The 22,512-nt window shown below is 42.8% G+C and overlaps 1 protein-coding gene across 3 annotated transcripts in view; it reads right to left on the bottom strand.

Moving 5' to 3' along the window:
• Positions 1-22,512, bottom strand: part of ADPGK (ADP dependent glucokinase) — a 41,373-nt gene that overhangs the window by 3,191 nt on the left and 15,670 nt on the right. For 2 of the 3 annotated variants that reach the window (XM_059056002.2, XM_059056003.2), the window contains exons 3-6: positions 20,664-20,726; positions 6,564-6,684; positions 1,950-2,146; positions 1,229-1,327 (exon numbers count right to left, since the gene is read on the bottom strand). In XM_059056002.2, the coding sequence (XP_058911985.1) occupies positions 1,229-1,327; positions 1,950-2,146; positions 6,564-6,684; positions 20,664-20,726 (480 nt within the window). The remainder of the gene's footprint in view (positions 1-1,228; positions 1,328-1,949; positions 2,147-6,563; positions 6,685-20,663; positions 20,727-22,512) is intronic. The other variant, XM_067029312.1, reaches the window with a different exon arrangement.

Here is a 22,512-nt window from a genome sequence, read left to right on the forward strand (position 1 = left end):
TGTGCGTCCGGAGCCTGCGCTCCGCAACGGGAGAGGCCACAACAGTGAGAGGCCCGCGTACCACAAAAAAAAAAAAAAAAAAAAAAAAAAAATTATTCTGAAATACCACTTTTTACCTGTCAGATTGGTAAGAAAGCATGTTTTTAATCACATTCCAGTGGCAAGGATATGAGGAAACAAGCACTTGTAGAGAATTCTAGTGGAAGTAAACTGGTACAGTGCTCATGGATGAGAATCCTGCAATATCAAACTTACAAATGCATTTTGTGCCCCAATCTAGCAATTCTACTTCTGAGAACTTATCATACACATGTACCTGCTCATGGGCAAAATAAACTCATGTACAAAGTTACTTACTGCAGCTCTGTATGGGACAGTAAAGGGCAAACAGCCAAATGCCCAGCTTTGGTTGGAGTTAAAAGACACTGGATGCACCACACGCTTCTTCTAACCAAGTGATGACAAAGAGATCTCCAAAACGCATCCAGTGAAAAAAAATCCAAGTGTACAACAGTGTATGCAGTATGCTTTGCTATCTTTGGGGGTAAAAAGGGATGAAAAATTAAGGCTATATTCCCATATTTGCTTATATATGTACACAATAATTCTAGAGGGAGCAGGTGAAACTAGTAAAGAGGTTACTAACAGTGGATACAGGGGGCAGGAGGAAGCAAGACTTCATTCTGTATCTTTTAATATTTTTTGAGTTTTTGAACCACATGAATATATTACCCATTAAAGAGGTTAAATAACAATAAATGAAAGGTTAACTAACCTGCCTAAGTTCACAAAGCTAGCGAGTGGCAAAGCTGGCATTCCAACCCTGGTTTCCAAAGTCTGTGCTCTTAAGCATCACACTCTTGGATTTATCTGATCATTGCTGCTGTCGAAAGGCTGAACACCTCAGGGCCTGATGGTGAGGGAGTAAAGTGCCCCCCCCCAAACTTCCTTTCTCTGAACTTCTTGAAGTTCAACTGAAAGCACCTAAGTTGGGCTTTCAGTTTTCTCCTTTGAGTTCTGCTGCAAACAAGGCATTCACTTCCAACTTCCCCATTCCAGAAGGAGAAACACACCCCAAGAACCCATCAGTAACACCGCCATATTCCTAACCTAGTAAGAGATCCTGTTCCAGCACAGTCCTGGCTCCTGGGCTTGGATCTCATGGACGCAGGTCTGAGTGAGACAATACCCACACCTCAGTGACCCCCGCATGCTGCCCGTGGGTTACCTGATGCACAATGCTGCTCATGAGCTCCCTGTTGGTCATGCTGGCCAGCTCCAGGTGAACTGGAATACCCATAGGGATGTCAGAAATGGAGGTCGTGACCTGCAGAGCCAAGAGGAGAGCGCTGCCATCAGAAACAGAAGGAAGTCAGGCAAGAGGGAAGGAACAGGTCCAGAGAGGAAGTGCATCTTCATGAAACATCCCGGCCACGTGGGCAGCCACAGACACTGTGGACAAGGGAGGCTTTTCCCAACAGGGAAAACCAGGCTCTGCAGAGGGGCACTGGGATTAAGGACTCAGAGTGCACAAGGAACTGCCCCTGCACGTTCACGCAGCCAGCCTCTTCCTGGGGACCTAAACCGAGCAGTCAGCTTCAACTGCTGTGTGAATCTGCAGCACAGCTGATGTGAATGAGATGATACATAAAACACAAAGGACACAAACTACAAACACTGCAGTTTGCAGCCACGTTCAGTTTAGCATGGGAAGCAGAGGCTCAGGTAAGACGATGTTCTGATCTGTCCTACTCAAGATGCTGCCCGTGCCTGAGAGAACCCCATGAAGAGCCTCGCTGGAGTGGGAGGCAGGCTTCTTGGCTGCCACAACACGTCCCGGGAGGCCACAACCCAGGGGAAGGCAGCGCAAGCTGCAGAGGCCGAGAGAGGCAGGGATCTGAAGGAAAACACTAGCTGAGATCTGTGAAATTCCGTAACAGTGCTATTACCTCTAGGAGTCTCTTCCTCTGGAACTCCTTGCTTTGTCCCTCCATCATGTGCAATCCAGAGAGGACCACCAGGTCTGGCTGAAACTCCTCCAGGCTAGACACAAACACCTCCAGCATATTCATGGCCCCGTTGGAGAGGTCGTGGGAGAAGATGAATCGGTTGGCATGCGGAGCTTTTAACCGGCCCCACTCCTCCCCTAGAAAAGCCCAGTCAACACAATGGGAAGAAAAGGAAGAGGCTTTAAGTCTCCTAGCTGTGCGGGGGCTGGTGGGGGCCTCACTGGAGCCTTGGCTCTGGGCAGGCTGGCCTCTGGCTGAGTGGACCCCAGCTGCCATGGCCTAAGGGAAGCATGGTGCCGCAGCCAGGAGGATGGTGGTCAGAAAGGAACAAACCCAAACCCCCAAACCCAGCCCCACAAAAACACAGAAACACAGCACGGGTGCTGTGCACCTCTGTCAAGGAGCTGGCAGGTAGCTCCCCTCGAGTCCCAGGGAAGATCTCCTGTCCAAACACAGGATGCCCGTGTCCCTCCCAGTCGCAGAGCACAACTTCCAAACACCAGTGCACAGTGGGCACCATGTGGGTCCCCGAACGTAGGACATGCTGCCTTTCCCAAAGCACCTTCCACCTCACAGTAACGCCCCAGCACCTGTCATTTAGCTGGGACCTGAAGAGGATGAAATGACTGTACCTCCTCCTCCCTGCCGCCCACTGGTGGTTCCTGGGCACTTGATCCGGAAGCTAAGAGTATCTGGCTGCTCTAGCCTCCTGTGAGCGAGCTGCTTTGGAATAATGAATAATGAATAAAAGACTAAGTTCAAGTGTTACTACCTCCTGAAAGGGTTGCCAACTGCTCCAGCCTGAGGTGCACTCTCACTGCTTTGAGGATCCAGAGATTTTCCTTTACATGGTTTGGTGATTCATCACTTTGCTTTGAGTCCCCTCTTCTACGATGTTAACTAGTATTTAAACCTGTATCATTACTTCACTTTTCGCAGGTTTGTGCCCCATCCCCTCTCAACAAAGTATGTCTCTGATTCCCACAGCCCAGTCACAGTCCCCTGTACAGAGTGCCCACTCAGCGTTCACTAATCTGATTCAAGCAGAGGGAGGCCAGACCCTCCCCAGTGGGGTCTTAGGCCGGGGGAGGAGCTGGGAGTCTGTGTGCAGCTACAGGAGTGCCTCTCGGCACCAGCCAGGAGGCCGCATCTCCTGCAGAACCTAGTTTTTAATGTGCAGGTGGCAGGGCCCCACCTCTGGAGACCCAGATGTGCAGTCAGGTGGGGAACTGCCAACTGAGAGCCCCCAGCTGCCAAGCACTTGAGGGGAGTGAGCTAATGCCTGAGTCCTAGGGGAGGGGGACAGTGGGGGGCGGAGAGGCCTCTCCAAGCTCACTGGTGCCTTCCCACACGCATCTCACGCTCCTCTCCTTGAAGTCTTGAAAATCTCAAAACTCAGCCTGAGGCAGTGCCTTGGAGGCCATGTCCCCCGAGCACCAGGAGGAGCAGTCACCCCCAGCCTGGCCCGCTGCCCGAGACTGGGGGACAAGGATTTATGACCTAGGGTTACACAGCTCTCCCTCCACGCAAAGGACCAGTCCCATTTACAAAATCAAAGTCCATATGCTGAAGCCTAGTCTTTCATTGGTTTTATCATTTACTGGCTATTCCTTCAGAAAGTTTTTCCCCACAGCAGCCACCCCAGCAGAGGGTCTCCTCCAGCTGCCGGCTGATGTGCCCCCTGGGTCGGCGCCCTGCTTCCTGCTTCCTCTGCTGGGCCTCTGCCAACAGCAGCCCCTCCTTCCTGCAGAGTGTGCATGGGGGGAGGGGCGGGGCTTACTCTAGAGCGGGTGTCAAGGCGGGGAAAACCCATCCTTCTTTTGCTCTGAGTTCACCTTTACTGAATCCATTCCTCTGAAAAACATTTCATACGTGGGTCATTTGTATAACAGGAAAGACAACATCACCTATTTCCTAAAACCTGATGCAGTGGTTATACTTGTTAAAACACCATGTTCCTTTCTTAACTCCTGGCCCATGCCTTATTATTTGCCCAAAGAAAATACCCAATGGTGATCCACACAGCTGACAGCATCATTCCAACTCTGCTTCATCTCTGAAGACCCAAAGCAGGGACGGCCTCCCCTAGGAAGCCTTTCTGAACTCTGCCACCTCCAAGCAGACTCGATTACAGTACCTCCTTCCCTGGGCCACCACTGGGCCTTATTATAGGACTTGGCATGTAACTATGCAATCATTTATTCAAGACTCCATCTCCTGTAGGGAAATGTGGACTGAGGGTAGGGCCTGTGTCTTCTTCTACCATCATATTTCTAATGCTTCACATCGCACCCAGCATATAGCCACGTGACTGAATCAGCAAAAGAAAACATGAGGAAGAGAACAGAACGATGACTCCCACGTCCATGACACAAAAGATGCGGGTATGAATTCTAAACGAATACTTCCCCAACTAACAACACGCTGTACAATGGGAAAAACACACAACATGAGTGTTCTCCACGAGGAGAGACCTGGAACTGCCACTCAGAGTGAAACTGCAAAGAAGCACTATCTAACTTAACCTAGGAGAGAAGAGCCATACGGCATTCAAAACAAATTAATTTCCTCAGGGAAAAAGTGAGAGAGGCAAAAATAAACAGGCTTCCACAAGGCAAGGACAAGGAGGGATGTGGAGAGCTCTTCGCTGGCAGTTTCCACAGGACGCAGGACTGGATGGAGTGGCCCGAAAAGCAAAATGATTGAAACGCAGACAGGGTGAGCCCGTAATAATATTCAACGCCCCTCTTTTCTCACTAAGCTTTGAATTTATTCCCTTAAGTGATCCCTCCTCTCAATTTATGATCTTGCCCTTCAGTCAGTAAGTCAGCAAAACCTATGCAGTGACTCACTGGATCCCCAGCCCAAAGCCTGAAAATAAGCTTCTCTGGAAAGATCTGCCAGGAGAGAAGGAAAAAAAAGTTGACAAATCCCCTCTGGGAATTTATTCATTTAGAGGGAAGCAGGGGATGGATTTCTGTTAAGATAGCTGACCGGAGGGCTGCTAGACTAGGTTTCCTCCAGGGGCCGATGAAAATGTAACTTTACATAAAGTTGAGTGGAAGGCCACTGCTTTGTACTAAGAAAAAAGGCACAGGAAAGAAAAATTGAAATGGGAAGCTTGTAAACCCAAGGATGGAGACAATCTCCTTTCAAGATAAGCTGCGCTGTCTTCTGAACCACATACAAGGCACAGCTGTCAAATACAAGAGCAAAGTCTTGGTGAAGAAACTAGTCTCTCTACTCTGTAGTCACCAGGGGAAAGGACAGGCACAGGGACCAGAAGGGTCCCAAGTTCACGAGGTGAGCGCCGACAGAGCGGACCTGAGATGAATCTGGAATTGGCAGCAGCAGCAGCACCTCAAAGGCATACCTTCAGCTCTTCTAGATCCTTCCAGTCAACAGACTTGCTCATACCTTTCATTTGAGCAGCTCACTCCATACCACTACCTTCGGCAGTAAGAGCCATCATTCTGATTTCCCACTGAGAGAAACTCAAAAACTGTGCAAATGGGAACTGCCCACTCCAACATCTTGTCTCTAATTTTCTGACCCTGCCCTTCCTAACTCCCTGATTCTAGTAAGCACCCAAAAGAGAACCAGAAACAAGAAACAATTATTTTTTTTTGTACTTGGTAGAAGGCTTAATTTTTAAGATACACTATGTTTTGTATCTTAAAGTCAATTACTCTAGTAGGTGAGGTTCTCTTAATCGTCTGACTTGGGAGCAGTTCACTGATGCATATTAAGCAAGTACTGCTTTAAGGTACCCAATTAGTCTGTTTAGATGCTTGAATCTTTAACGTGAATTAATAATGTGTTGAATCAGAAATTCAAGAGTCTGAGTTCTGAGCAGGGAAAATACACAGAATCAAATAAACAAAATTAGAATACATTCAGGTATTTAGGATTCTCTCAGAAATCAGATCTGTAGTCTGTATAACACATAAAATCTACTGTGGGGGGTAGGGTGGGATGGGGTGGATTTGGAGTTATAAACATTGGAACATTATGTAATGGGAAATAATATGTGTTGTTATATACAAAACACTTCCACTTATGCACTGCCACTTACTTTCCCAAGGGAAAGTAAAATGCTTCAAAGGAAGTTTGTCAGAGGCCTGGTATTAACCCTAAGCAGCTTGGAACAGCTGGCCAGAAAGGCCTAGGGCAGAACCCAGCACAGAGCTCAGCAGATGTTACCTGCCCTTCTCTCTTCTTAGTAATAAAGAAAAACTTTATATATATGTGTTTAACACATTTTCATTTTTATTCAAGATGCTTGCTTTCCTACAACCCGATATCTCTTGGGTTCAGATCAATTACATTTGCAGACCTGGGAATTTTCTTCAGTATTGTAATACTCTGTATCACTCTCCCTTGAGACAATGGTCAGTACCAACTCAGTAGAACCAGGGGCCAGGAAGATTTTGGTAAGGCAAGAACAGGATCCTGCCAATTTACAAAGATAAATTTCTAGCACAGTCATACCCCATCTGACAAAACACAGCCCTCTGCCCAGGTTTACACCATTACTTACTCATTTCCTCTTACCTGCCTGATACTCTAAAATGAGGTGGAACTCATCCACTTCCTGCAGTGACTCTGGTGGAACAAATACATTGTCATCAAGAAGTTCATGCAGCTTTGGACCAACCGGACCACAAAGAAGAACCTGGAGACAAGCAATACGAAGTCTATCAGGAGATCTGTCCCTTGCCCCATGGAATCTATTCAGTAAGGTATATCCAGCACTTCTATTCATTTCAACAAAACACTGGATTCCAAATCCAATTTTGAAAGCTTTTGGTTTGGAGGTACGGACTAGAGGGGCTACTACCAGGGCCTGGGGGGTATAGACACAACATACCCAGAAATGAGAGGCTGACAAAAGACCCACATCACACATGTTACACAGGTACCTAGGCTGCTGCTGAATCCCATGCACCCTGTTAAGGACTGAATGTTTGTGGTCTCCCCACCCCCACCCCAAGTTCCCATGTAGAAGTCTAATTGCCAATGTGATGATATCTGGATAGGGTTTTCAGGAGGTAAATGAGGTCATATGGGTGGGTTCCTAATTCAACAGGATTGGTGGCCTTATAAGAAAAGGAAGAGAGAGAGAGATCTCTATTCACCACACCTGTTAAAGAAAGGCCATGTGAGGACACACAAGTAGGTGGCTGTCTGCAAGCCAGAAGAGAGCTCTCATCAGAAACCAAACCCTGCTGGAACTGTGATCTTGGGTTTTCTAGCCTCCAGAACTGTGAGAAAATAAATTGCTGTTGTTTAAGCAACCCGGTCTATGGCATTTTGTCATCAGGGCAGCCTGAGCAGACTAAGACACACTGTACCTCACTTTCTCTCTTTTCTTAACTGACTCACATCCTGTGTAGGCAGATACAGGATGTTGTCTGCTCAAAACTGCCAGATGAAAACAACTGTTTGAATTTACACAGTATAGAAAAGAACCACAATAATCAACCAGGTGACCTAATTTGTGGGATCAGGCTCCCTACTATACTTAGCTGCTTTGTGAACAAGATAGCCTTCCAAATAGAAGAATTAAAGAGCACCTCAATTCAGAAAGTATGGGGTGAGGTGCTCTGCAACTTCTTAAAACCTTTTCTTCAACTCCAACCTGGGCCTCTTCCTGGCTTTTCCTTCTAGAAGCCATTTCACACCTGCTGCTGTTTCTGCCATGCTGGCTCTGGCCCCACTCATGACCAGGTTAACAGACTCAAAGCCCCTGAACCATGAGGGCCTGGACCAGGATTCAAACAAAAGTCCTCAAAGATGATTGTCACCATTTCAGATTTGGTATGTCCCATCCAGAAGCTTCCAAAGGCATTTTTACTTGCTAATTAACTGCTTGTTTGTACAGAGGCATTTTCATGCATCTAAGAAATCCCAGCTTCTGGGTGAAAATACACTTCCCTCTCAACACATGCTCGCTATTTGCCAATTCTGAAAAGTCTTGTCCCTATAATTTTATTTCTTGTCTCTAGTTCTTGGCTAGAACTTCAGCTTCCAAGATGAGATAACAAGGGCCAGATTTACTCTCCTGCCTGAAACAACAACAAAACACACAAAATTTAGGAAATAATGGTTTTCAAAACATTTGGGCACTGGGCAACAAAGGACAGTGATCCCCAAGAAACAGAAAAAAACTGAGTAAGCCTTACAGATCCTGCTGCAATTTAGCCTAGAAGAGTTACCAGATATACAAAATCTGAAAGAATTAATCACCAGCAGATCTGCACTACAGGAAACAGGAAATCCTTTAGGCAGAAGAAAAATGATACCAGATTGAAATATTGATCTAAACAAAGGAATGAAGAATGCCAGGAATGGTAACTCTGGATAAGTATATAAAATCTTTTTCTTATTACTTAAATGTCTTTAAAAGATAATTAACTGCTTGAAGAAAAATATTAACAGCATAGTATGAGATTTATAGCCTATCTAGAAGTAAAGTATATGGCAATAATAGTATAAAGATTGGAGGGGAGAAATGGAAGTACACTATTTTAAAGTTCTTACATTCTATCTGGTGGTTTAATAATATCACTTGAAAGCAGACTGTGATAAGTTAAAAATGTACATTATAAACCCCAAAGCAACCACTAAAGAAAACAAGTAGCAAGGTGTCAGATTTAAACCTATCTGATATAGCAACAATCATATTAAATGTAAATGGTCTAAACACCCCAAATAAAAGACAGAGAATGTCAAAGTGTATTAAAAAGCAAGCCCCAACTATATATTGACTACAAGAAACACATTTTAAATATAAAGACACAAATAGGTTAAAAGCAGAAGGATGGAAAAAGATATATCATAACACGATTCAAAGCTGGAATGGCAGGGGCAGAGAGAAGATGGTGGAAGAGTAAGACGCGGAGATCACCTTCCTCCCCACAAATACATCAGAAATACATCTACACGTGGAACTGCTCCTATAGAACACCCACTGAAGGCTGGCAGAAGACCTCAGACCTCCCAAAAGGCAAGAAACACCCCACATACCTGGGCAGGGCAAAAGAAAAAAGAATAAACAGAGACAAAAGAATAGGGACGGGACCTGCACCAGTGGGAGGGAGCGGTGAAGGAGGAAAGGTTTCCACACACTAGAAGCCCCATCGTGGGTGGAGACTGTGGGTGGCGGACGGGGGTAGCTTCGAAGCTGTGGAGGAGAGCACAGTAACAGGGTGTGGAAGGCAAAGTGGAGAGATTCCTGCACAGAGGATCGGTGCTGACCAGCACTCACCAGTGCCAGAGGCTTGTCTGCTCACCCACCAGTAAGACCGGGGGCTGCGAGCTGAGGCTCGGGCTTCGGTAGGAAGCCGGTAGAGGACTGGGGTTGGCGGCGTGAACACAGCCTGAAGGGCTTAGTGCACCAGGGCTAGCCGGGAGGGAGTCCAGGAGAAGTCTGGAGCTGCCGAAGAGGCAAGAGACCTTTTCTTCCCTCTTTGCTTCCTGGGGCACAAGGAGAGGGGATTAAGTGCGCTGCTTAAAGGAGCTCCAGAGACGGGCGCAGAGGGCGCAGAGCTGCCGAAGAGACAAGAGACTTTTTCTTGCCTCTGTTTCCTGGTGCGAGGGGAGAAGGGATTAAGCGTGCCAGAAATGGGCGTGAGCCCAGGCTGTATGCACGGACACCAGAGACGGGTGTGGGACGCTAGGGCTGCTGCTGCCGCCTCTAAGAAGCCTGTGTACGAGCACAGGTCACTCTCCACACCTCCCCTCCTGGGAGTCTGTGCAGCCCACCACTGCCAGGGTCCCGGGACCCAGGGACTGCTTCCCTGGGAGAACGCACGGTGCGTCTCGGGCTGGTGCAGTGTCACGCCGGCCTCTGCCGCCGCGGGCTCACTCCGCATCCGTCCCCCACCCTCCCCCAGGCCTGAGTGAGCCAGAGCCCCTTAATCAGCTGCTCCTTTAACTCCGTCCTGTCTGAGCGAAGAGCAGACGCCCTCGGATGACCTACGTGCAGAGGTAGGGTCAAGTCCAAAGCTGAACACCAGGAGCTGTGTGAACAAAGAGGAGAGGGGGAGGGGGAGGTCTCTCCCAGCAGCCTCAGAAGCAGTGGATTAAAGCTCCACAATCAGCTTGAAGTGCCCTGCATCTGTGGAATAACTGAATAGACAGTGAATCATCCCAAGTTGAGGAGGTGGACTTTGGGAGCAAGATATATTATTATTTTCCCCTTTTTCTCTTTATGTGAGTGTGTATGTGTGTGGTGCTGTGTGAGATTTTGTCTGTATAGCTTTGCTTTCACCATTTGTTCTAGGGTTCTGACTGTCCTGTTTTTTTCATATATAAAATTTTTCTTCTTAATAATAATTTTTTATTTTAATAACTTTATTTTATCCTACTTTATTTTATCCTCTTTCTTTCTTTCTTCCTCCCTTTCTTCCTTCCTTTCTTTCTTGCTTCCTTCCTTCCTTCCTCCCCTCCTTCCTTCTTCCCTTCCTTGCTTCCTTCCTTCATTTCTTCCTTCCTTCCGTTCCTTTCTATTTTTCCTCCCTTTTATTCTGAGCCGTGTGGATTAAAGGCTCTTGGTGCTCCAGCCAGGCGCCAGGGCTGTGTCTCTGACGTGGGAGAACCAACTTCAGGACACTGGTCCACAAGAGACCTCCCAGCTCTACGAAATATCAAATGGCGAAAATCTCCCAGAGATCTCCATCTCAACACCAAGACCCAGCTTCACTCAACGACCAGTAACCTACAGTGCTAGACATCCTATGCCCAACAAATACCAAGACAGGACTATAGCCCCATCCATTAGCAGAGAGGCTGCCTAAAATCATAATAAGGCTACTGACATCCCAAAACACACCACTAGACGTGGACCTGCCCACCAGAAAGACAAGATCCAGCCTCATCCACCAGAACATAGGCACTCGTCCTCACAACCAGGAAACCGACTCAACCCACTGAACCAACCTTAGCCACTGGGGACAGACACCAAAAACAATGGGAACTATGAACCTGAAGCCTGCAAAAAGGAGATGCCAAACACAGTAAGCAAAATGAAAAGACAGAAAAACACACAGCAGATGAAGGAGCAAGGTAAAAACCCACCAGACCTAACAAATGAAGAGGAAATAGGCAGTCTACCTGAAAAAGAATTCAGAATAATGATAGTAATGATGATCCAAAATCTTGGAAATAGAATAGACAAAACGCAAGAAACAGTTAACAAGGACCTAGAAGAACTAAAGAGGAAGCAAGCCAACGATGAACAACACAATAAATGAAATTAAAAATACTCTAGATTGGATCAATAGCAGAATAACTGAGGCAGAAGGACGGATAAGTGACCTGGAAGATAAAATAGTCGAAATAACTACAGCAGAGCAGAATAAAGAAAAAAGAATGAAAAGAACTGAGGACAATCTCAGAGACCTCTGGGACAACATTAAACGCACCAACATTCGAATTATAGGGGTGCCAGAAGAAGAAGAGAAAAAGAAGGACTGAGAAAATATTTGAAGAGATTATAGTTGAAAACTTCCCTAATATAGGAAAGGAAAGTTAATCAAGTCCAGGAAGCACAGAGAGTCCCATACAGGATAACTCCAAGGAGAAACACACCAAGACACATATTAATCAAACAATCAAAAATTAAATACAAAGAAAACATATTAAAAGCAGCAAGGGAAAAACAACAAATAACACACAAGGGAATCCCCGTAAGGTTAACAGCTGATCTTTCAGCAGAAACTCTGCAAGCCAGAAGGGAGTGGCAGGACATATTTAAACTGATGAAGGAGAAAAACATACAACCAAGATTACTGTACCCAGCAAGAATCTCATTCAGATTTGATGGAGAAATTAAAACCTTTACAGACAAGCAAAAGCTGAGAGAGTTCAGCACCACCAAACCAGCTTTACAACAAATGCTAAAGGAACTTCTCTAAGCAAGAAACATAAGAGAAGGAAAAGACCTACAAGAACAACCCAAAACAATTAAGTAAATGGTAATAGGAACGCACATATCAATAATTACCTTAAATGTAAATGGATTAAATGCTCCCACCAAAAGACACAGACTGGCTGAATGGATACAAAAACAGGACCCACATATATGCTGTCTACAAGAGACCCACTTCAGACCCAGGGACACTTACAGGCTGAAAGTGAGGGGATGGAAAAAGATATTCCATGCAAATGGAAATCAGAAGAAAGCTGGAGTAGCAATTCTCATATCAGACAAAATAGACTTTAAAATAAAAACTATTACAAGAGACAAAGAAGGACACTACATAATGATCAAGGGATCGATCCATGAAGAAGATATAACAATTGTAAATATTTATGCACCCAACACAGGCACACCTCAATACATAAGGCAAATACTAACAGCCATAAAAGGGGAAATCGACAGTAACACAATCATAGTAGGGGACTTTAACACCCCACTTTCACCAATGGACAGATCATCCAAAATGAAAATAAATAAGGAAACACAAGCTTTCAATGATACATTACAGAAGATGGACTAATTGACATTTATAGGACATTCCATCCAAAAACAACAGAATACACATTTTTCTCAAGTGCTCATGGAACATTCTCCAGGATAGATCGTATCTTGGGTCACAAATCTAGCCTTGGAAAATTTAAGAAAACTGAAATTGTACCAAGTATCTTTTCCGACCACAATGCTATGAGACTAGATATCAATTACAGGAAAAGATCTGTAAAAAATACAAACACATGGAGGCTAAACAATACACTACTTAATAACGAAGTGATCACTGAAGAAATCAAAGAGGAAATAAAAAAATACTTAGAAACAAATGACAATGGATACACGACAACCCAAAACCTATGGGATGCAGCAACAGCAGTTCTAAGAGGGAAGTTTATAGCAATACAATCATATCTTAAGAAAGACGAAACATCTCGAATAAACAACCTAACTTTGCACCTAAAGCAATTAGAGAAAGAAGAACAAAAAAAACCCCAAATTTAGCAGAAGGAAAGAAATCATAAAGATCAGATCAGAAATAAATGAAAAAGAAATGAAGGAAACGATAGCAAAGATCAATAAAACTAAAAGCTGGTTCTTGAGAAGATAAACAAAATTGATAAACCATTAGCCAGACTCATCAAGGAAAAAAGGGAGAAGACTCAAATCAATAGAATTAGAAATGAAAAAGGAGATGTAACAACGGACACTGCAGAAAAATACAAAAGATTATTAGAGATTACTACAAGCAACTGTATGCCAATAAAATGGACAACCTGGAAGACATGGACAAATTCTTAGAAATGCACAACCTGCCGAGACTGAACCAGGAAGAAACAGAAAATATGACCAGACCAATCACAAGCAGTGAAATTGAAACTGTGATCAAAAATCTTCCAACAAACAAAAGCCCAGGACCAGATGGCTTCACAGGCGAATTCTATCAAACATTTAGAGAAGAGCTAACACCTATCCTTCTCAAACTCTTCCAAAAGATAGCAGAGGGAGGAACACTCCCAAACTCATTCTATGAGGCCACCATAACCCTGATACCAAAACCAGACAAAGACGTCACAAAGACAGAAAACTACAGGCCAATATCACTAATGAACATAGATGCAAAAATCCTCAGCAAAATACTAGCAAACAGAATCCAACAGCACATTAAAAGGATCATACACCATGACCAAGTGGGGTTTATCCCAGGAATGCAAGGATTCTTCAATATACGTAAATCAATCAACGTGATACACCATATCAACAAACTGAAGGAGAAAAACCATATGATCATCTCAATAGATGCAGAGAAAGCTTTTGACAAAATTCAACACCCATTTATGATAAAAACACTGGAGAAAGTAGACATAGAGGGAACTTTCCGCAACATAATAAAGGCCATATATGACAAACCCACAGCCAGCATCGTTCTGAATGGTGAAAAACTGAAACCATTTTCACTAAGATCAGGAACAAGACAAGGTTGCCCACACTCACCACTCTTATTCCACATAGTTTTGGAAGTTCTAGCCACAGCAATCAGAGAAGAAGAAGAAATAAAAGGAATCCAAATAGGAAAAGAAGAAGTAAAGCTGTCACTGTTTGCAGATGACATGATACTATACATAGAGAATACTAAGGATGCTACCAGAAAACTACTAGAACTAATCAATGAATTTGGTAAAGTGGCAGGATACAAAATTAATGCACAGAAATCTCTGGCATTCTTACACACTAATGATGAAATATCTGAGAGTGAAATTAAGAAAACACTCCCATTTACCACTGCAACAAAAAGAATAAAATATCTAGGAATAAACCTACCTAAGGAGACAAAAGATCTGTATGCAGAAAACTATAAGACACTGATGAAAGAAATTAAAGATGATACAAATAGATGGAGAGATATACCATGTTCTTGGATTGGAAGAATCAACATTGTGAAAATGACTCTACTACCCAAAGCAATCTACAGATTCAATGCAATCCCTATCAAACTACCACTGGCATTTTTCACAGAACTAGAATAAAAAATTTCACAATTTGTATGGAAACACAAAAGACCCCGAATAGCCAAAGCAATCTTGAGAACGAAAAATGGAGCTGGAGGAATCAGGCTCCTTGACTTCAGACTATACTACAAAGCTACCGTAATCAAGACAGTATGGTACTGGCACAAAAACAGAAACACAGATCAATGGAACAGGATAGAAAACCCAGAGATAAACCCACACACGTATTGTCACCTTATCTTTGATAAAGGAGGAAAGAATATACAATGGAGAAAAGACAGCCTCTTCAATAAATGGTGCTGGGAAAACTGGACAGGTACATGTAACAGTATGAAATTAGGACACTCCCTAACACCATATACAAACATAAACTCAAAATGGGTGAAAGACCTACATGTAAGGCCAGACACTATCAAACTCTTAGAGGAAAACATAGGCAGAACACTCTATGACATAAATCACAGCAAGATCCTTTTTGACCCATCTCCTAGAGAAATGGAAATAAAAACAAAAATAAACAAATGGGACCTAATGAAACTTAAAAGCTTTTGCACAGCAAAGGATACCATAAACAAGACCAAAAGACAACCCTAAGAATGGGAGAAAACAGTTGCAAATGAAGCAACTGACAAAGGATTAATCTCCAAAATTTAAAAGCAACTCATGCAGCTCAATAACAGAAAAACAAACAACCCAATCCAAAAATAGGCAGAAGAACTAAACAGACATTCCTCCAAAGAAGATATATAGATTGCCAACAAACACATGCAAGAATGCTCAACATCATTAATCATTAGAGAAATGCAAATCAAAACTACAATGAGATAACATCTCACAGTGGTCAGAATGGCCATCATCAAAAAATCTAGAAACTAAATGCTGGAGAGGGTGTGGAGAAAAGGGAACCCTCTTGCACTGCTGGTGGGAATGTAAATTGATACAGCCACTATGGAGAACAGTATGCAGGTTCCTTAAAAAACTACAAATAGAACTACCATATGACCCCGCAATCCCACTACTGGGCATATACCCTGAAAAAACCATAATTCAAAAAGAGTCATGTACCAAAATGTTCATTGCAGCTCTATTTACAATAGCCAGGACCTGGAAGCAACCTAAGTGTCCATCAACAGATGAATGGATAAAGAAGATGTGGCACATATATACAATGGAATGTTACTCAGCCATAAAAAGAAATGAAACTGAGTTATTTGTAATGAGGTGGATAGACCTGGAGTCTGTCATACAGAGTGAAGTACGTCAGAAGGAGAAAAACAAATACCGTATGCTAACACATATATATGGAATCTAAGGAGAAAAAAAGTCATGAAGAGACTAGGGGTAGGATGGGAACAAAACACAGACCTACTAGAGTATGGACCTGAGGATATGGGGAGGGGGAAGGGTAAGCTGTGACGAAGTGAGAGAGTGGCATGGACATATATACACTACCAAATGTAAAACAGATAGCTAGTGGGAAGCAGCCACATAGCACAGGGAGATCTGCTCAGTGCTTTGTGACCACCTAGAGGGGTAGGATAGGGAGGGTGGGAGGGAGGGAGATGCAAGAGGGAAGAGATATGGGAACATATGTGTATGTATAACTGATTCACTTTGTTGTAAAGCAGAAACTAACCACCATTGTAAAACCGTTATACTCCAATAAAGATGTTAAAAAAAAGCTGGAATGGCTATTTTAATCAAAATAGATTACACAGCAAAGAATATTATGAAATTATTTTCTTTATCCCTGGTAATGATAAAAGGGTCAATTCATGGAGGGAGGTAACAATTCTCAAGAGTTATGCAACTAATAACAGCTTAAAAATACATGAAGCAAAAAGTTACAGAACTGCAAGCGAAATAGACAAGTCCGTAAGTATAGCTTAAGATGTCAATACCCCTCTCTCAATAGTATTAGATAAATCAAGTGGACTGAAAATCATTAAGAATATAGAAGACTTGAACAACATTATCAACCAACTTGGCCTCACTGACATTTATAGAACACTCCACTCCAAAACAGAAAAATATGTACTTTTCAAGTGTACATTGAACTTCACCAAGATAGACTATATTCTGGGTCATAAAAAAGTCTCAATAAATTTAATAGGAATCAGAGAAGCATATTGTCTGATCACAATGGAATTAAAATAGAAATCAATAACAGAAAGATATCTGGAAACCCTCCCAATATTTAGAAACTAAATAACACACTTCTAAGTAGTACATAGATGGGCCATTAAATACCTCATCTCAAGAAATCAAAGGGAAATCAGAAAGCATTTGAACTGAATGAAAATAAAAACAAAAAGTATCAAAATCTGTGGGATACAGCTAAAATAGTACTTAAGGGGAAGTTTATAGCACTAAACAACCTGTACCAGAAAACAAAGGTCTCAAATCCATGACCTCAGCTACTACCTTAATAAACCAGAAAGTTAAATTCAAAGCAAACAGAAACCAATGAAATAGAAAAGAGAAAAATACAGAAAAAAAAATCAGTAGAACTGAAAGCTCATTGTTTATTGAAAAGATCAATAAAATTGACAAACCTATAGCCAAACTTATCAAGGAAAAGAAAAAAAGAAAAAGACATAAATTACCAGTATCAGGAAAGAGAGAGAGAACATCACTACAGATTCTACAGACCTTAAAGGAATAAGGGAACATTACAACTAACTTTATCCCAATAAATTCAACAACTTAGATGAAATGGACAAATTTCTTGAAAGGTAACACTACCAAAGCTCACTCAAGAAATAAAAAATCGGAATTTCTCTTTATCTATTAAATCGAAATTGTTAAAAACCTTCCCGTATCAAAAACTTCAGGCCTAGAGGGCTTCACTAGTGAACTCTATAAACATGTAAGGAGGATGTGATACCAATTCTACACAAACTCTTTTTTTAAAAAAACTGAAATACTTCCCGATTCATTCTATAAGGTCAGTATTACTCTGATACTAAAACCAGACAGATATACAAGAAAAGAAAAAATACAGACCAATAATCCCTCAGGGAAATTAATATAAAAATTTTAAACAAAATTTTAGTAAATTGAATCCAATGATATATAAAAAGGGTAATACATCAGAAGCAAGTGAGGTTTATTCTGGTGATACATGGTTGGTTTAACATTTGAAAATCAATGTAATAACCATATACCAAAGTAAAAAACAAAAACCACACAATTGTCTCAATAGATGCAGAAGCAGCATTTGACAAGATCCAACATCTACTTCTAATTCTTGGCTAAATTCCAAAATATATTCCGTAAAGACACTGCTCTCTTCTGCAATCTGGCTTCTATTTCACCATTCCACTGAATTTACCTTTACTATATTCACCAAGGTCAATTTCTGAGACAACATAGCTTGGTTGTAAAGAGCATGGACGCTGGAGCTAGACTACTTGGGTTCAAATCCCAGCTCTACTCCTTATTAGGTATGTGACCTTGAACAGTTTTAACTTCTCCATGCCTCATTTTTTTTCTATCTACAAAATGGGGATAATAATAGACTTCCCTTATGGGGCACTGTGAGGATCAAATGAGTTAATATAATGTAAAGCACTTAAGACAGTGCCTGGCATACAGTAAGAACTATGAAAGTGTTAACGATTATTATTGCCTTTGGAAAATACCTAATCCTTAATCTGCGGTCATTCTCAGAGGATCACTTTGTCCATGTCGAGAAGCATTTCAGCAAGTTAAACTGAATCTCTCTGAGAGAGCAGTATAGGGTGGTGAGTTCATGGCAGAGCCTAGTGTTTGAATCCTGGCTCCATCATTTACTAGCTAGGTGACCCTATACACATTACTTAATCTCTTACATTACTTAACCTCTCTGGATCTCCTATCTTTAAAACGGTGATAACACCTTAACTTCATCAGATTGTTGTGAGGACTGAGTAACAGATATCCCTTTTCTTTCCTCTATCTTTTACCAACGCCAGACTTTTTTTTTTTCTTTTTTTAAAAATCAGAATGCTTTCCAGTCTGACTGGTCTCAGGCCCAGCTTCTCCAGAGACCAACAGCAAATAGTGGTCCCAGATGAGGGCAATATTGAAAGGTTAATCTAACCCAGGACTTCCAGGGCCAGAATTACTTCTCAGGGTCAAGAGAGTGGCCTTTTATGGACCCATACAAATGCCCAGGATTCTGATGGGAAGGGCCTGGGTCCTCTCTCATTAGTTTATGACTGATCTTTCCTTCTCTTCCATCCATTAGCTGGTAATACTTCTGAAGGTCAGCCCTGTAATTTCTAATATTCTCTGGGAGTTAATTACTATCTATAAAGATAATGACTTTTTTTTTTTTTTTTTTTTTGCGGTACACGGGCCTCTCCCGTTGCAGAGCACAGGCTCGGGACGCGCAGGCTCAGCAGCCATGGCTCACAGGCCCAGCCACTCCACAGCATGTGGGATCTTCCCGGACCGGGGCACGAACCCGTGTCCCCTGCATCGGCAGGCGGACTCTCAACCACTGCGCCACCAGCGAAGCCCCAGATAATGACTATTTTAAAAAAAAATTTCCCACACCCTAATATTTTATGAAAACTTTCTTATTAAAATGTGAATGTTCACACTTTAATATGCTCTCCACATCTAAGCACATCCATCCCTCGGTGTACAGTGTGGCTCCATATGTATTTTTTCCCCTCAAACTGTTGAACATTTATCTGAATTTTTGGGTCCTTCTCTGGGCTTCTGATCCTGTGCCCCTGAGAACTGTTTATGGTTTCCTTTCTCTGTGGTCAGCAGCCACATCTATTCTGCACTTCTCAAGTTCACTTACTCTAGAATCATCTTTGTTAAACCTATCTTCTTTGATCCCATGTATGGTCTAGCACCAAGTGATTCCACTTTAGTAGGCTTTAGATAGGCTTCTCCTCTTCTGGCTACCCTATCCAAACCTCAATCATTTTATAGCAAGACAGCAGCAATAACCTCCTTGCTGTCTTTCCCCCTCAGACCTATTCCACTTGTAGCAAAAGAACTTCTTACTCAGATGTTACAGTAATTTTTAATTCTTCTTAAATCAAATGGCTTAAGACTTGAAGACATGTCCCTACTGACCCCCATCTAGCGGCATTCATTTTTCAACACTCTGGACCCAGGCTCACAGAACAGCCAATTAAGTCTTCTCTTATCACTGTACAATTCCCAGCCTCAGGCACTGACTCCAGAGCCCACGTGCTCTTAACCATTACATGATAAGGTACTCAAGAACATGGACTCTGGGGTCCTCGCCTAGAACTGTTCTATTTCTTTTCTTTCTTTCTTTTTTAAAAAATTAATTAATTAATTTTTGGCTGCACTGGGTCTTTGTTGCTGCGTGCAGGCTTTCTCTAGTTGTGGCGAACGGGGGCTACTCTTCATTGCAGTGCATGGGCTTACAATCGTGGTGGCTTCTCTCGTTGCAGAGCACAGGCTCTAGGAGTGTGGGCTTCACTAGTTGTGGTGCGTGGGCTCAGCAGTTGTGGCGCACAGGCTTAGTTGCTCCGTGGCATGTGGTATCTTCCCAGACCAGGGATTGAACCCATGTCCCCTGCATTGGCAGGCAGATTCTTTTTTTTTTTTTTTTTTTTTTTTTTTTGCGGTACGCGGGCCTCTCACTGTTGTGGCCTCTCCCGTTGCGGAGCACAGGCTCCGGACGTGCAAGCTCAGCGGCCATGGCTCACGGGCCCAGCCGCTCCGCGGCATGTGGGATCTTCCCACACCGGGGCATGAACCCGTGTCCCCTGCATCAGCAGGCGGACTCTCAACCACTGCGCCACCAGGGAAGCCCTGGCAGGTGGATTCTTAACTGCTGCGCCACCAGGGAAGTCCCTGTTCTATTTCTTATTAGCTATGAACTTCCCTATGCCTCAAGCTTCATGTGGAAAGCAAGACAACAGCAGTACCAGCACGAGTACCAACTAGCTTTACAGGTTGTTGCAGGGATTAAATGAGGTAATCCACATCAAACACTAGAAACAACGTCAGGCACACAGTAAGCACTCAGAAAGCATTAGCTACCACTCCTCTCCTTCCACTACTATATTCCTAACAAGAGCCCCAGGGTCTGGCACAAGTTGAATCAAAGAACAGACAGATACTCATTCTTACTCCTAAAATTACTTAAACACTACTGAAGGACACAGGTTTTAATCTGGGAATTTGACTTACCTTTAAATCTGAGTTGGCTGCAAATTTCTGTCCAATTAAAGCTGCATTTCCTCCTACATAGTGCTATAAGACAGTTCAAGGTTATTAGACAGTATTTTAGCATAACTATGTTACCCAAGCTTAATAATGTTTTGATTTATTGAATTAATTTACAGTCCATTTTTTCCCCAAAAAAATTTGCGGTGACTTTATATAAGTACATACAGATGAGGTTAATAAAAACATTAACCCCATAGGTTAATAGACAATGAGTTATAAGGAAAGGTGGAAAAAACAAATTGCTACCCTTGGAAATTAGTATAGTTGCCTTAACTGTAGATTAAATTTGGCCTTGAGCTTCCAGGCAACCGGAACAGATAAGGAAACAAAAGGAAATATGACAAGCATGGATAGACCTTATCTTCAGCACTGTAACCCTTCTAAAATGAGTATATGACTATGACAGTCTCCTCCTGAAAATAAATCAATAAATACTACAGTGAACTAAAATCCAACTCAATTTCGTTTATCAAAGCATAGTTGATATATATTATTTAAATTACAAGTGTACAATATAGTGGTTCACAAGTTTTGGAAGTTATACCCCATTTACAGCTATTATAAAATATTTTCTATATTCCCCATGCTGTACAATATATCCTTGAAGCTTATTTTATACCTAATAGTTTGTACCTATTAATCCCTTACCCTTTTATTGTCCCTTCCTCATTTCCCTCTCCCTACTGGTAACCACTAGTTTGCTGTCTTTACCTGTGAGTCTGTTTCTTTTTTGTTATATTCACTAGTTTGTTGTATTTTTTGATTCCACATAGAAGTGATATCATACAGTATTTGTCTTTCTCTGTCTGACTTTATTTCATTTAGCATAATACCCTCCAAGTCCATTCATGTTTCTGCAAATGGCAAAATTGCATTCTTTTTTATGGCTGAGTAATATTCCATCTCTCTCTCTCTCACACTCATACACACACTACATCTTCATTTGTTCATCTACTGATGGACACTAAGGTTGCTTCCTTATCTTGGCCATTGTAAATAATGCTGCTATAAACATTGGGGTGCATGTGTCTTTCCAAATCAGTTTTTTTTTTTTTTTTTTTTTTGTGGTACGCGGGCCTCTCACTGTTGTGGCCTCTCCCATTGCGGAGCGCAGGCTCCGGACGCACAGGCTCAGTGGCCATGGCTCACGGGTCCAGCCGCTCTGCGGCATGTGGGATCTTCCCGGACCGGGGCACGAACCCGTGTCCCCTGCATCGGCAGGCGGATTCTCAACCACTGCGCCACCAGGGAAGCCCCCCGAATCAGTTTTAAAATCCAACTCTTAAGTGAGGCACACAGGCCTTTCTTTATCTGTCCCCTGCTTTCCTTTCTACTTCCATCTCCTGCCCTCCCTTCTGTACCATGCCTGCAGCTCTCCAAGTCTGCCTTCCTCCCTGTCTTTGTGCCTTTGGCACATGCTGCTTTCTTTGACTAGGATGCCTCCCCATTCTCATTTATTGGTAAGTCCCTGATCACTTTTCAAGTATCAGCTGCAGCATCACCTTCTTCTGCAATGCCTTCTGTCTCCCTTTTCCCATGGCCACCTCCACCTCCACAACCCCCCTTCCAGACAGGATTACAGATCCCTTGCTACTCGCCACCCCTATACTCAGAACAAACCTCCATTACAGCCCTTGTCCACTTGGGCTAATGTCATCTGGGGACAAGTCTAGCTCTTTCAGGGCAAGGACTGTCTTCTTACAATAAGTGCTCAGTAAATGTTGCTAGATTTTGAGAAAGGAAGAACACACTGATGCATCAGGGAACATAAGAGCTTTCTTGGGAGTAAATTCTAAAGGTAACAGACTCT

The sequence above is a fragment of the Kogia breviceps genome, chromosome 3 (assembly GCF_026419965.1).
Source record: "Kogia breviceps isolate mKogBre1 chromosome 3, mKogBre1 haplotype 1, whole genome shotgun sequence".
Taxonomy (NCBI): Eukaryota; Metazoa; Chordata; class Mammalia; order Artiodactyla; family Physeteridae; genus Kogia; species Kogia breviceps.